Source organism: Rhinatrema bivittatum, chromosome 19, assembly GCF_901001135.1.
Source record: "Rhinatrema bivittatum chromosome 19, aRhiBiv1.1, whole genome shotgun sequence".
Lineage (NCBI taxonomy): Eukaryota > Metazoa > Chordata > Amphibia > Gymnophiona > Rhinatrematidae > Rhinatrema > Rhinatrema bivittatum.
Genome location: NC_042633.1, coordinates 37,318,064 through 37,330,176, shown reverse-complemented (window position 1 = coordinate 37,330,176; position 12,113 = coordinate 37,318,064). Strand labels below are relative to the sequence as shown.

The 12,113-nt window shown below is 41.3% G+C and overlaps 1 protein-coding gene across 1 annotated transcript in view; it reads left to right on the top strand.

Moving 5' to 3' along the window:
• The window catches only part of LOC115080388, a 32,672-nt gene that overhangs the window by 8,740 nt on the left and 11,819 nt on the right, over nucleotides 1-12,113 (top strand). Inside the window, exons 5-9 of the mRNA XM_029584532.1 lie at nucleotides 65-166; nucleotides 3,398-3,505; nucleotides 4,512-7,060; nucleotides 10,435-10,518; nucleotides 10,940-11,066. Coding sequence (XP_029440392.1) covers nucleotides 65-166; nucleotides 3,398-3,505; nucleotides 4,512-7,060; nucleotides 10,435-10,518; nucleotides 10,940-11,066 — 2,970 coding nt within the window. The remainder of the gene's footprint in view (nucleotides 1-64; nucleotides 167-3,397; nucleotides 3,506-4,511; nucleotides 7,061-10,434; nucleotides 10,519-10,939; nucleotides 11,067-12,113) is intronic.

The following is a 12,113-nucleotide window of genomic DNA, read 5'->3' as shown; positions in this document are numbered from 1 at the left end:
ATTGATAATATAGGGTCTGGGGTTATTTTGCATAACATATTGTAATCAGTGTTTCCCATAACAGATTTCCTCAATGTCAAACCCGACATTTTAATCCGATTTAAAGAAGAGGAATTCAAGACTGAGCCCCAGAGATCTGAGGAGAGAGGAAACTTAATCATCCCAGGTGCATGTGAGAAACTGCATGAAGCAGATGTATCTTGGATTAAAATTATTGCTGAGCCAATCCCAATACTTCTTATTTATTTATTTATTTATTTATTTATACCGACATTTGATTTGGCATATCACATCAGTTTACATATAACAAGATGTCTAAGGCCAGCCTTATAATGACATGATACAGTGTAACAGGTTAAATTGAGCAACTAGCTAAGTACATATAACTGTTATACAGGATAAAATACGATATAATTTGCTTACCAGTCTAACTGTTTACAAAATACAGTGTCTTTCTTACAGGAAAGACAGTGTCTCTACATAACGTAACTTAACATAACATAATAGCGACAGCAGAAAAAGATCAAATGGTCCATCCAGTCTGCCCAGCAAGTTTCTTGTGGTATTAACTGCCGCGCCGTGCTGGTTACCCCCAAACCTTATGTTAAGGGTAGTAATATTTACAATCAAAACCAAGCAACTGTCAAACCCATACCAAAATTACTGCTAGCAACATTTTTACAGGGGGAGCAGCCTTCTTGATAATTCAAACAATGCTGCTTAAATGTGTTTTGCTTTTGGACTAGGTCATTTTACTGACACTGACACTTAACACGAGGTGCCACCTGCAGTCCCTCAGTATTGATCTGTACCCAAGCTCAAAAACCAACTAACATCTCCTGAACGAGCAGTGGGAAGCGGACAAAAAAACTGGAACAGTTAACCGCACCCAAACAAAACCCTGTGTTGGACTAACAAAACCTGTGCCATTCTTCAGAGTAATTACAAATCACAGTTCAAGCAGACTCTCCCTTTCCTCCATCTGCTGGAGGGGAGGCAAAACTCAGGAGTCTATCTGTGGTACTACAGGAATGAAAATTAGCAAGTAAGAACCAATTTTCCCGTAGCAAAAGTCAGAAAGATGCTGGGCTGCAAAAAGAGAGGAATAACTAGCAGAAAAAGGGAAGTGATAATGCCCTTGTACAGATCCTTGTTGAGGCCTCACCTTTAGTACTGTACCTCAAAAAGGATAGAGACAGTAAGGAGACGGTCCAGAGGAAGGCAACCAAACTGGTGGCGGCCTGTTTCAGAAAATCTACGAAGAGAGGCTGAAGGATCTAAATATGTATACCCGGGAGGAGAGGCGTGCAGGGGAGCTATGATACAGACCTTCAGATACCGGAGAGGTATTAACGATGCACAAACTTCAAACCTTTTCCACTGGAAAGGAAATAGAACGAGAGGTCATGATATGAAACTCCAGGGGGGAAGTATTTCTTCATGGAGAGGGTAGTGGATGCCTGAAATGCCCTTCCAGAAATGGTGGTGAAGACAAAAACAATTAATGAATTCAAAATTGCATGGGACAAACACTGGGGATCCCTAAAGGCATAAAGAAAGGGATGGTGTAACATTTCTGCATGGGGGTAACCTGCATGGAGCGGCAGTTACTACCTTTGTCAGAACACATGGGGATAACCTGCATGGAGTGGCAGTTACTACCTTTGTCAGAACACATGGGGGTAACCTGCATGGAGCGGCAGTTACTACCTTTGTCAGAACACATGGGGGTAACCTGCATGGAGCGGCAGTTACTACCTTTGTCAGAACACATGGGGGTAACCTGCATGGAGCGGCAGTTACTACCTTTGTCAGAACACATGGGGGTAACCTGCATGGAGCGGCAGTTACTACCTTTGTCAGAACACATGGGGGTAACCTGCATGGAGTGGCAGTTATTACCGTCAGCAGATTGCTGGGCGGACTGGATGGACCATATGGTCTTTATCTACCGCCATTACGATGTTACTATAACTTCTGTTGGATGGATAATTTGTTTATTCATTTTCTATCTGTTTTTCTACTTTCATTTTCAGGTTTCTCTTTTCATTTGCCTTTGATTCCTTTCTTCTCTCTTTCTCTCATTGTTCCCCAAAATATCACAGCAACCCATCTCTCTTCCCATCGATGGCATTTCCTCTCCACTCTAAAACTTCTCCCTTAAGGGTCTACTCTCCTTTCTCTCTTTTGTTTTGTCCCTCTTTTCCCATCTCTCCATCCCTTCCCTTCATCTTCTTTCAGCACCTGCTGTCTCTCTTCCCTTTTTGTTCTTCCTTACATTCTTTACTATTTCTGACTTCTCTCAGTGCTATTCCAAGATGCTAACCCTTGTCCCCACACAGCAACTTGTGGTTTTATTTTCTCTAAGCCAGGCAGTGCTGGCAGCTAGAGAGAGGCAGGCAGGATGGCCCTGTAGTGGTGCTTTGAAAGGTTCTTTTCCTATGAAGCTAGACTAGTTAAATAGAAAATAATTACTGCACTGTGAAATTAAACTGATCAGACTTATAAAAGCTATTCAAGGTTGCTGACATGCCAGAATATGCTGATATGCTAGAATGTATACTAAAAGTCAAAAGGTATGTTAAAACTTCAACACTGAGTTTTGTTTTGCCTTCTGGGCTCAATTTACAAGAAATCACATGTCTTTCAAGAATCACAGCCCTATTAACATATATGAGATAAAATTATAATTTCAACCAATGAGGAAAATGTTATACAAACAAACTAGCTGATTGGTGTGACTTATTTAATCTATCATGTCAACAATGCTTTCAGACCGCTTTTGAAGTGCTTTGCTGTAATCTTGTGCTCTTCTAGGATATCCAATATTTTAAGATCTATCTTTTAGCTGCTTTTATTAAGTGTTTATTTTCATAGCCCAAATAGCCCTTTTGAAAGAGGCTGGAGAAGGGTGGTATGATATCCCTCATACCAGGAGGAGCACATTAGTAGAACCAGAATAGGCAGATGCAACCCCACAGTATCCCATGGAATTGGGGAACCTAGCTGTGTTACCTGTCATGGTTCCTTTAATTTTATTACGTTTTATTTATTATTTTACATTGAAAAATAATGCTTTTCATATTTATGATGTTATTTTTTTATGATTCAGATTTATATTATGTTTTAACAGTTGCTTTAAAATTCTGTATTTTTTTTTTTTTAACCTATGATTATGTATGTTATTTCGTTCATTGCCTAGGTCTTTTGTGTTAGGCGATTCATAAATTTTAATAAATGTAAATGTACAGAAGGTTAACAACTCCTTCCACCAGGATACTTACATTTTCTAAGTTCACATCATTCCCATCATTTCACTTTTAGCCAAATGTTGCTTTTCTTAATTCAATATCTAAGGCTGTTTAAAAGCTAAGACATTCTTTTGTTTTCCTAACAGGAAGCCAAGGTTACATTCCTAACGCCACATCAAAGATCCTGAAAATGGAAGAGCTTCATCTCAGCTATCAGATGGAGGGTAGAGAGAAGAATATTGATACTAGGAGTGGTGAGCAAACATTTTCTTCATTATAAACTACTTGCTTTGGGCCGTGTAGTACTGCAAACCTTACATGCAGAGGGTGAATCAAATTACTGCGTTTCAGTTATATTGTTATTGGTAAGTCATAAGAATTCAGTTACTTTAAGCTGACAGATCTGAGGTTAAGGGATCCCAGGTCCTGACTGAATCCTAGGTCTCCAGCAGAGTGTTAGACTGGAGGTGAGGATTAGTTGCACAGAACCAGCAGGGTGAGATCAGACATGGTTTTCCCCCCTCTGTTCATGTGCTGTTGTCCACCTGTACCTGTCTACAAGCAACACCATTTCTTGTTCTGTACCATATGGAGCCTTAGCCAAGCAAATAACTTTGAATAATCATATTTATTTATTTATTTATTTGTGGTTTTTATATACCGATATTCGTTTAGTAACATCACATCGGTTCACATTCAACAATAATTCACAACAGCGCTATATAAATATAGGTATTAGCAGCAGTGTTTTACATAGAACATTCAAACTTAGTAGAATAATGACAAAACCATATAAATGCAAGGGGTTAACAATGTGGAAAGTAACTTTATACAAGAAAGCTATATACAAGAGATCTGCCAACTTAGAAGGCAGTGTTATATTAACTAGGGAAAAAATTCTCATGGAACTTTACTGATGAAATTGAATTAATGGACTATCATCTCTAGGAGCAATGATTAATGCACAATAAAAAAGGCATAAGAGAAGGACAAAATTAGTCCGAACTTGAAAACCTGTTATCTGCGTATTGAGGTGAGGGGTACCTCGATATGAATGGGATAATTAAACTAATATGAATAATTGCTTGCAGAAATACATCTCTGTCTAAGGGGAGATATTCAAGGGAGGAACCTATAAGAAGTGGAGGGGCATGGCATGTAATGCACTGGAAGGAAAGGGCATATCTGCGAGGAGGGTGCTATGGGGCTATTTCCCTGTATATGTCTTTCTCTAGCTGTAATCTTATTTTTATCCAACAGATGGTGGATTCAGGAAGAATAGTGAGAGGCAGACAATGTGTGATGGGCAGCAGATGGCGGAGTGTAAAGAGAGAGACTCCTCCAGAGACAGCCCAGCTCCTTCAGCTGCCTGTGAAGGAGATATCAGAGTAACACCACCCATGGTGAAAGAAGAAGTCCAAAATGCTTGTACTGAACGAGAGAGAAATTCCAACTACTGCGCAAATCTAGTACAAACTCAGAGATTCAGTGATGGAGAGAAAGCAGTTAAAAGTGCTGACACATGGGAAGACTTTGCTGCAAACTCACATTCTGCTGAGTACCAAGAAAAGACTGAATGTGGGAACAAGTTCACAGACAGATCAAGTCCCCCATGTATCCAACAATATCAAGGAAGGGGGGAACCATTTACAGGTACTGAAGGAGAGAAAATAAGCTCTAAGGAAGTAAAACATACAGCACCTAAACTTTACATAAAAAAGAAACCCTTAAAATGTACTCACTGTGAAAAATGCTTTGTCTATAGAGCTGAGCTGGAAAGGCATGTAAGAATCCACTCAGCAGGAAGAGCATTGCAATATACTGAATGTGAGGAAAGATTTACAGGGAAGTCAAACCTGACTGAACATAAAAATGTTCATAAACAAGACAAACCTTTTAAGTGTATTGACTGTGAAAAGTGTTTTACATATAGATCACGGCTTACAGTTCATCAAAAATTTCACAAGGTAAAGAAACAATTTAAATGCACAGAATGTGATAAATGTTTCAGTCACAAATACAAACTTAAAATCCACGAAAGAGTCCACACTGGAGAGAAACCATTTCCATGCCGTGAATGTGATAAAAGCTTCAAATGTAAATCTGAACTAAAAAGACATGAAGGAATCCACTCTGGAGAGAAACTGTTTCATTGTTCTGAATGTTCTAAGTACTTCCAGAATAAATCAAAGCTAATAAGACATAAAAGAATCCACACTGGAGAGAAACCCTTTAAATGTTGGCAATGCAATAAATGTTTCTGTCACAAATATGGTTTAAAGATACATGAAAGAATCCATGCTGGAAAGAAACCCTTTACATGCACTGAATGTGATAAATCGTTCCAGCATAAATCTGAATTAAAAACCCATGAAAGAATCCACACTGGAGAAAAACCATTTCAGTGTTCTAAATGTGACAAAAGCTTCAAAAGTAAATCTGAACTAAAAAAACATGAAAGAATCCACACTGGGGAGAAACCATTCCAGTGTTCTAAATGTCATAAGTGCTTCCAGAATAAAGCTAATCTAGTAATACATGAAAGAACTCACACTGGAGAAAAACCATTTAATTGTTCTGCATGTGATAAAAGCTTCAAGTGCAAATCTGTATTAAAAACCCATCAAAGGGATCACACTGGAGAGAAACCATTTCATTGTTCTTCATGTGACAAATGCTTCAAATGCAAATCTGAACTAAAATCCCATGAACGGGTCCACACTGGAGAAAAGCCATTTCAGTGTTCTGAATGTGATAAAAGCTTCAAGAGCAAATCTCAGCTGAAAAAACATGGAAAAATCCACACTGGAGAAAAGCCATTTCAGTGTTCTGCATGCGATAAATGCTTCCAGGATAAAAGTAATCTAGCAAGACATGAAAGGATACACACTGGGGAGAAACCATTTCACTGTTCTGAATGTGATAAAAGCTTCAAGTGTAAATTTGCTCTTAAAACCCATGAGAGCAGCCATACTGGGGAGCGACCATTTCACTGTTCTGTATGCGAGAAAAGCTTCAAAGGTAAATTTACACTAATAATCCATGAAAGGACCCACTCGGGAGAGAAACCATTTCACTGTTCTGCATGCGCTAAAAGCTTCAAATGTAAATTTGAACTAAAAACCCATGAAAGTATCCACACTGGAGAGAAACCAATTCGGTGTTCTGTCTGTGATAAAAGTTTCAACTATAAATCTGAACTAAAAAAACATGAAAGAATCCACACTGGAGAGAAGCCCTTTCAGTGTTCTGATTGTAATAAATGCTTCAAGTGTAAATCTGAGCTAAAAAGTCATGAAAGAATCCACACTGGCGTGAAACCATTTCAATGTTTTCAATGTGATAAGAGCTTCCAAACCAAGCCTAACCTTGCAAGACATGAAAGAATCCACACTGGAGAGAAGCCCTTTAAATGCTGTCAATGTGATAAATGTTTCCATCAGAAATGTGGTCTAAGGAGACATGAAAGAATCCATGCTGGAGACAAATCCTTTCAATGTTCTGAATGCGATAAATCTTTTGAGCACAAATATGAACTAAAAAACCACGAAAGAATCCACACTGGAGAGACACTACCCTTGAGAGAATTAACTCCACAATGGCTAATAACAAGAAGAGCACTCCTCTTTTCAAAGGGAGAGCCAAATAACCCCCTTAGAAATTATCAACCAATAACTTACTTGCCTACAGTTTACAAGCTGTTCACTGAAACAGATGCAGATAGAATATATGATCACATTGACTCTAATAACATTTTGGCAACAGATCAGAAGGATACCAAAAAGGAGCAAATGCAACCAAAGACCAACTGATGCTGAATAAAGACATTATGACCAGATGTATAAATAGTCAAAATCTGTAACAATAAGAACGCCTTTGATGGCATTCCACACTCTTGGATAATAAATTGCCTTGAAATGTACAAAGTTAATTCTGTATTGATTGAGTACATCAAGTTCATCATGAAAACGTGGCAGACTCATGCTGCAAAGGTTAAGAGTTGACATCAGTGGTTCCCAGCCCTGTCCTGGGGACCCCTGAGCCAGTCCGGTTTTCAGGACATAAATGTGCATGTTATGGAGGCCGTGCACTTAAAGGTGAATTATAAAAGTCTGATGTTTGCATCAATTAGGAAATGTGCTGAGGAGAGATATGATAGAGGTCTATAAAATGATGAGTGGAATGGAACCAGTAAATGTTAATCAGTTATTTCCTCTTAGCGTACTATAGGACAGTGAAGCTTATATTGAAGGGTGCCTTGACAGCATGAAATAAGATCCAAGCTATTGTAGGGAGAAGAGCTTAGGATTTCTAACCCCACCTCCCTTTTATGTATGTACCTACTGTTTACTAACAACCCTCCAGTTCCTTGTTAGAAAATTAGCCAAACTGCCAAACAAAACAAATCTCCTTTTTTCCAAACTTACACAGGGCTAAGCTTAACACTTTGCGTAAGGAAATACACAGGCAATAAGAAAAACAATAGTTGCAAAAGCATATTTAATGTCCGGTACTTATCAAATTACCCTTAATTTCTGCTGGTCTCACCTCTCTTTAGCCAAGACTTACTTTTGATTGCTAATAAACCCTACCTTACTAGCCCCTGGGGTAGGAAATGGAGCCCAGGTTCCTTACCAGGCGACAGGTAGAAGCTTACGTTCCCGGGCTGGTCAGGGGAAGTCCCTCCTTCACTGGTCTCCAGCACGGATGCAGAGTGAACAATCCCGGCCACCGGAGCGACAGACTGTGCACTCTCAAGTCTCTTAGACCTTGTTTCCGCAAGTCACCTCGGTCTAGTATGTATGGCAGAGCAGGGGTGGAAAACCACAGCACTCAGGTCACCTCTTTCTCTTCAAATGGGTCTCGGTCGGCTGACCATGGACAGCCAAGGGGCCTGTTAACTTTCCCTTTTTCAAGGGCTCACCTATGCATAATTCAGCAGCACATGCATAGTTAGGTGAATGCATAATTAAGACATTTAATTAGCAGACCTTCTCACTCTTTTTCTCTCAGTTCTTTGTTCGCTGGTACAGTTCAACAAAAAGTTCTGAAATGACAGTTTCACAGGTCTGGCAGACTGATAAACTATGACCCCGCATGGACAATTAGGCCCATAAAGAAAGGCCCTAATGTTATTGCGGCACCAATTTCCACACAGCACCATCTGTGCTGTTTCTTTTGGTCCCATTTTGGTGCCAGCTCGGCCTGCAAGGTTAATAAATTCGTCCAGCTGTCACATGCACAGCAATGAGAAGTCTCTCTCATGTCTGCATTTGGATGTACATAGCCAAAGGCCAAAGCTCATTTTTTTCCTCTGCACTTAGCTGTGCATAGCCCAAATAGACCAATGTCCATTTTTACTGACTTCAGAGGGTCCATCTTAGCTGCTTGTCTTAGCAAGAATTGGGAATATTTCCTACATTATTAACTGGTTTGCAATCCCTGCACTACCATACAATTTTGGAATAGCAGACTGGCCTCAGAAATATCTTGAAGAATTGGCTGTAAATACAAGAAAGCTTCTCCACACTCATCAGGTGATTTATAAGAACCTGTGCATGCTGAGATTGTACATCCCTAGAGCTGAAGGTAGTTTGGGTCTTATTGAGATTGATTGCACCTATAGAGCTACCATAATAGGCCTTCAGGCGCACTTAATGGCATCAACGGACCCAAATGCTACAATAGTGCAGAAGTACGAAAACGAGCAACAATCCTCAGTCTGTTCTTGAGCTCTGTCAATCATTCTGGTGAGTATGGGGAATAACTTTAAATCCATGAAGGGAAAGAAACTACAGAATTAGCAAAACAAGAGAAAACCCTCTCTAAAGAATTAGACCAGCAAACAAGGAAGGAGAACAGGCAGAAGTGGCAAGAAAAGAGAGTTATATCAGGAACTCCTAGTGGATCAAGATTTGGCACAGCAAATGTTAATGAGAGGTGAACTCAAACCTAGAGATGGGAGATTGATAACTGTAGCACAGGATTGTGGACTATGGACAAGATGGTTCACAGCCAGCACAGAAAAGACTGGACAAATGGAACAGAACTGGAAACAGTTAATCATCGCTGGATGCGATGTGCTGATGTCAGAAGGCCTGTGTCCACATTAAATTTCACCTGCCATTTGGATGCCCAATCTTCCAGTCTTGCAAGGTCCTCCTGTAATGTATCACAGTCTGCTTGTGATTTAACTACTCTGAATAATTTTGTATCATCCACAGATTTGATAACCTCACTCGTCGTATTCCTTTCCAGATCATTTATAAATATATTAAAGAGCGCCGGTCCAAGTACAGACCCCTGAGGCACTCCACTGTTTACCCTTTTCCACAGAGAAAATTGACCATTTAATCCTACTCTCTGTTTCCTGTCTTTTAACCAGTTTGTGAGAGAAGGGTTGGAGAGGAGGAGATGAGGCTTGGAAGGGCATGGGGGATGGATTGGAGAGAGGGGATGGCAGAGAATGAGTTGGGGGTTATAAGAAGAGCATGGGTTGAGAGAGGATCCGCTCTGGCAGGAAATGTGAAAAGGACTGAAGGAGTGGGCTGAGGAGGTGACAAGAGCTGGGAGATGTACCAGGGGGTCTGATGGAGGGGTGGAGTTTGAAAGAAAGGGTAAGCTGGAGTGGAGGAAGTTAAGAAAGGAGGTCCTCTGGAGGGGATAGAGGTTGAAAGAGTATGGGGAGCAAGAGTGGAGTGACTGTAGGAGAGAGACTGCATCCCTGCTAATTTGTTTTGGTTTTCCGCTGGAGTCATGTGAATTTTGGATTGCTAAAATAGGGTCACTTGGCTAAAACCTAAGGAAGCTTTGCCCTAAAGAAAAGTAAATTACAGATCTATAGATACAACAGGTCTAAACCAGACCCCTGACTTGTTCATCCTGTTTCGGACTTCCCTCAGTTATCCATCTGTAAAGATCCACCTTAAGGAGGCGTCATCCCCTCCGCCCACCAGTGTGACTGCTGCTGGGGAGCTCTGCGCATGCTCTGCTGCTGCTTTCTTTCTCTTCCTGCAAAGAGCAGAAAAAGAATAAACGCAGAAACTTTCTTCTTCCCCAGGACTGGAAATCCCTGCAAGCCCCAGATCTGCAGAGGGGGAGAGGAGGGACTTGCTTTATCTGAGCCCCACCCCTGGAATCAGCCCTGTCCCCTCCTCTCCTATTCCTCTTTCTCAATCTCTGAGCAGGAACAGCCCGAATCCCTCCCAGCACCTGCAGAACTGAGAGGGAAAAGAGGAGGGCAATGTGTGCCCTGGTGTCCGATCCGGTAAGAAATCCTTCTCTGTCCTCTTGTGCATGTAAAGGAAACCTTTTCCCTGTGCAGCTCTTCCAGCCTCCCCTCCTGCCAGCACAGGGCAGGGATCTTTCCAGCCCCGGGAAGGTTTGAGCTCTGCTCACCCCGAGATCAGCAGAGATTTGCAGGGTGTGGGGAAGGCACGCAGACTCTCTTACATACATGCACACTGATGCACAGACAGATACCTCCTCCTCCTCCTGAATCAGCTGCACCTGAACTCCAGTGTTTCTCTGGAGACCAGGAAATTTTCTACAAAATACTGGAAATATAAGAGAACAGAACTCTCATCATGCTATAATCTCTATTGGATAGCTGATCTCTTTTTTAATACACACACATTATAACAAAGCTGGAGGGAGAGGGGCTGAGGGTGTCCTGTTTGCTGTTCCAGGCATCGGTCACGTTCAGGGACGTCGCTGCTTATTTCTGGGAAGTGGAGTGGGACATTCTGGGAGAATGGCAGAAGGAGCTGTACAAGAAGGTCATCAAGGAGATTCACGGCGTCCTCATGTCACGGGGTAAATCTGCCTTTTCTATCATACACACACTGCAGGATGTGTTACATTAACAGCACCAATAAAAAGATGTCCATTATCTGAGTCCCAATCAAAACATGAATGACTTTTAAAGTGAAGGGTGTGGAAGCTCTTAGTAAAGGTCAGTCATGCACCTCACTACAATGAAAACTTAGTGAGAATGTTAGATGCCTTCTTACATGAGCAGAAAAGAGTGTCATTCAATCACATGATTGTTTTTAGTAATTAAACTGTAATCCCCAACAAGGCCCTTGTTTCACTTATAGGAAAAGGCTTCATTGGGACGTTTTCTGTTTATAAATGACACTTATCTATCATTCAGCTTGCATGCAGCTAACCTCTTCCATTAGTATCCGCTCGATGACCATGAACATTACCAGGGAAAATCTCCTCGCTTGGGGTGCTACATAATGTGTCTCAAAATCTTCAAAAATGTATTATCTTCCTAACATACAATCAAAACCTCTTAAAAATCACTTCTACATACACAAATGTTAGAAATGAACAGAAAAGCTTGCCTACCCCGCTTCACACCCTTCAAACCTGGACATGAGTGGTAAATGCTGCTTAACTTGCTTATAAGATGAGGAAGACCACTCCTTGAATCATGTGACTTCCCACACAGATTCCCGTTGCTAGATTAGATCATTCAAATAAAGGATATAGGGGCTGGCCTCATATTTCTGACACATTTGTTTATAGCATACCTGCACCATCTCTGGCTTGGGCTGGTGGTCGCAGTGAGTGCCAGGGGTGGGGGGAAGCAGCAAGAGGTTGCAGTGATGAGGATTTTCAGGTACCAGGTTCCCCGCTCTGCACATGTGGCTGCTACAGAAAGCATAGGCTTGCTAGGTCAAAGCTTTGGTGATGCACCTCCCGCCTCTTGCTGACACACTGGTTGAAAAACGCTGGTTTCACTGTACGTACTACAGATCAGTCCAGACGCCTGGGTTTTGCTTCCCCTCCAGCAGATGGAGACAGAGAGAGTTTTACTGACACTGCCACTTACGACGAGGCGCCACCTGCAGT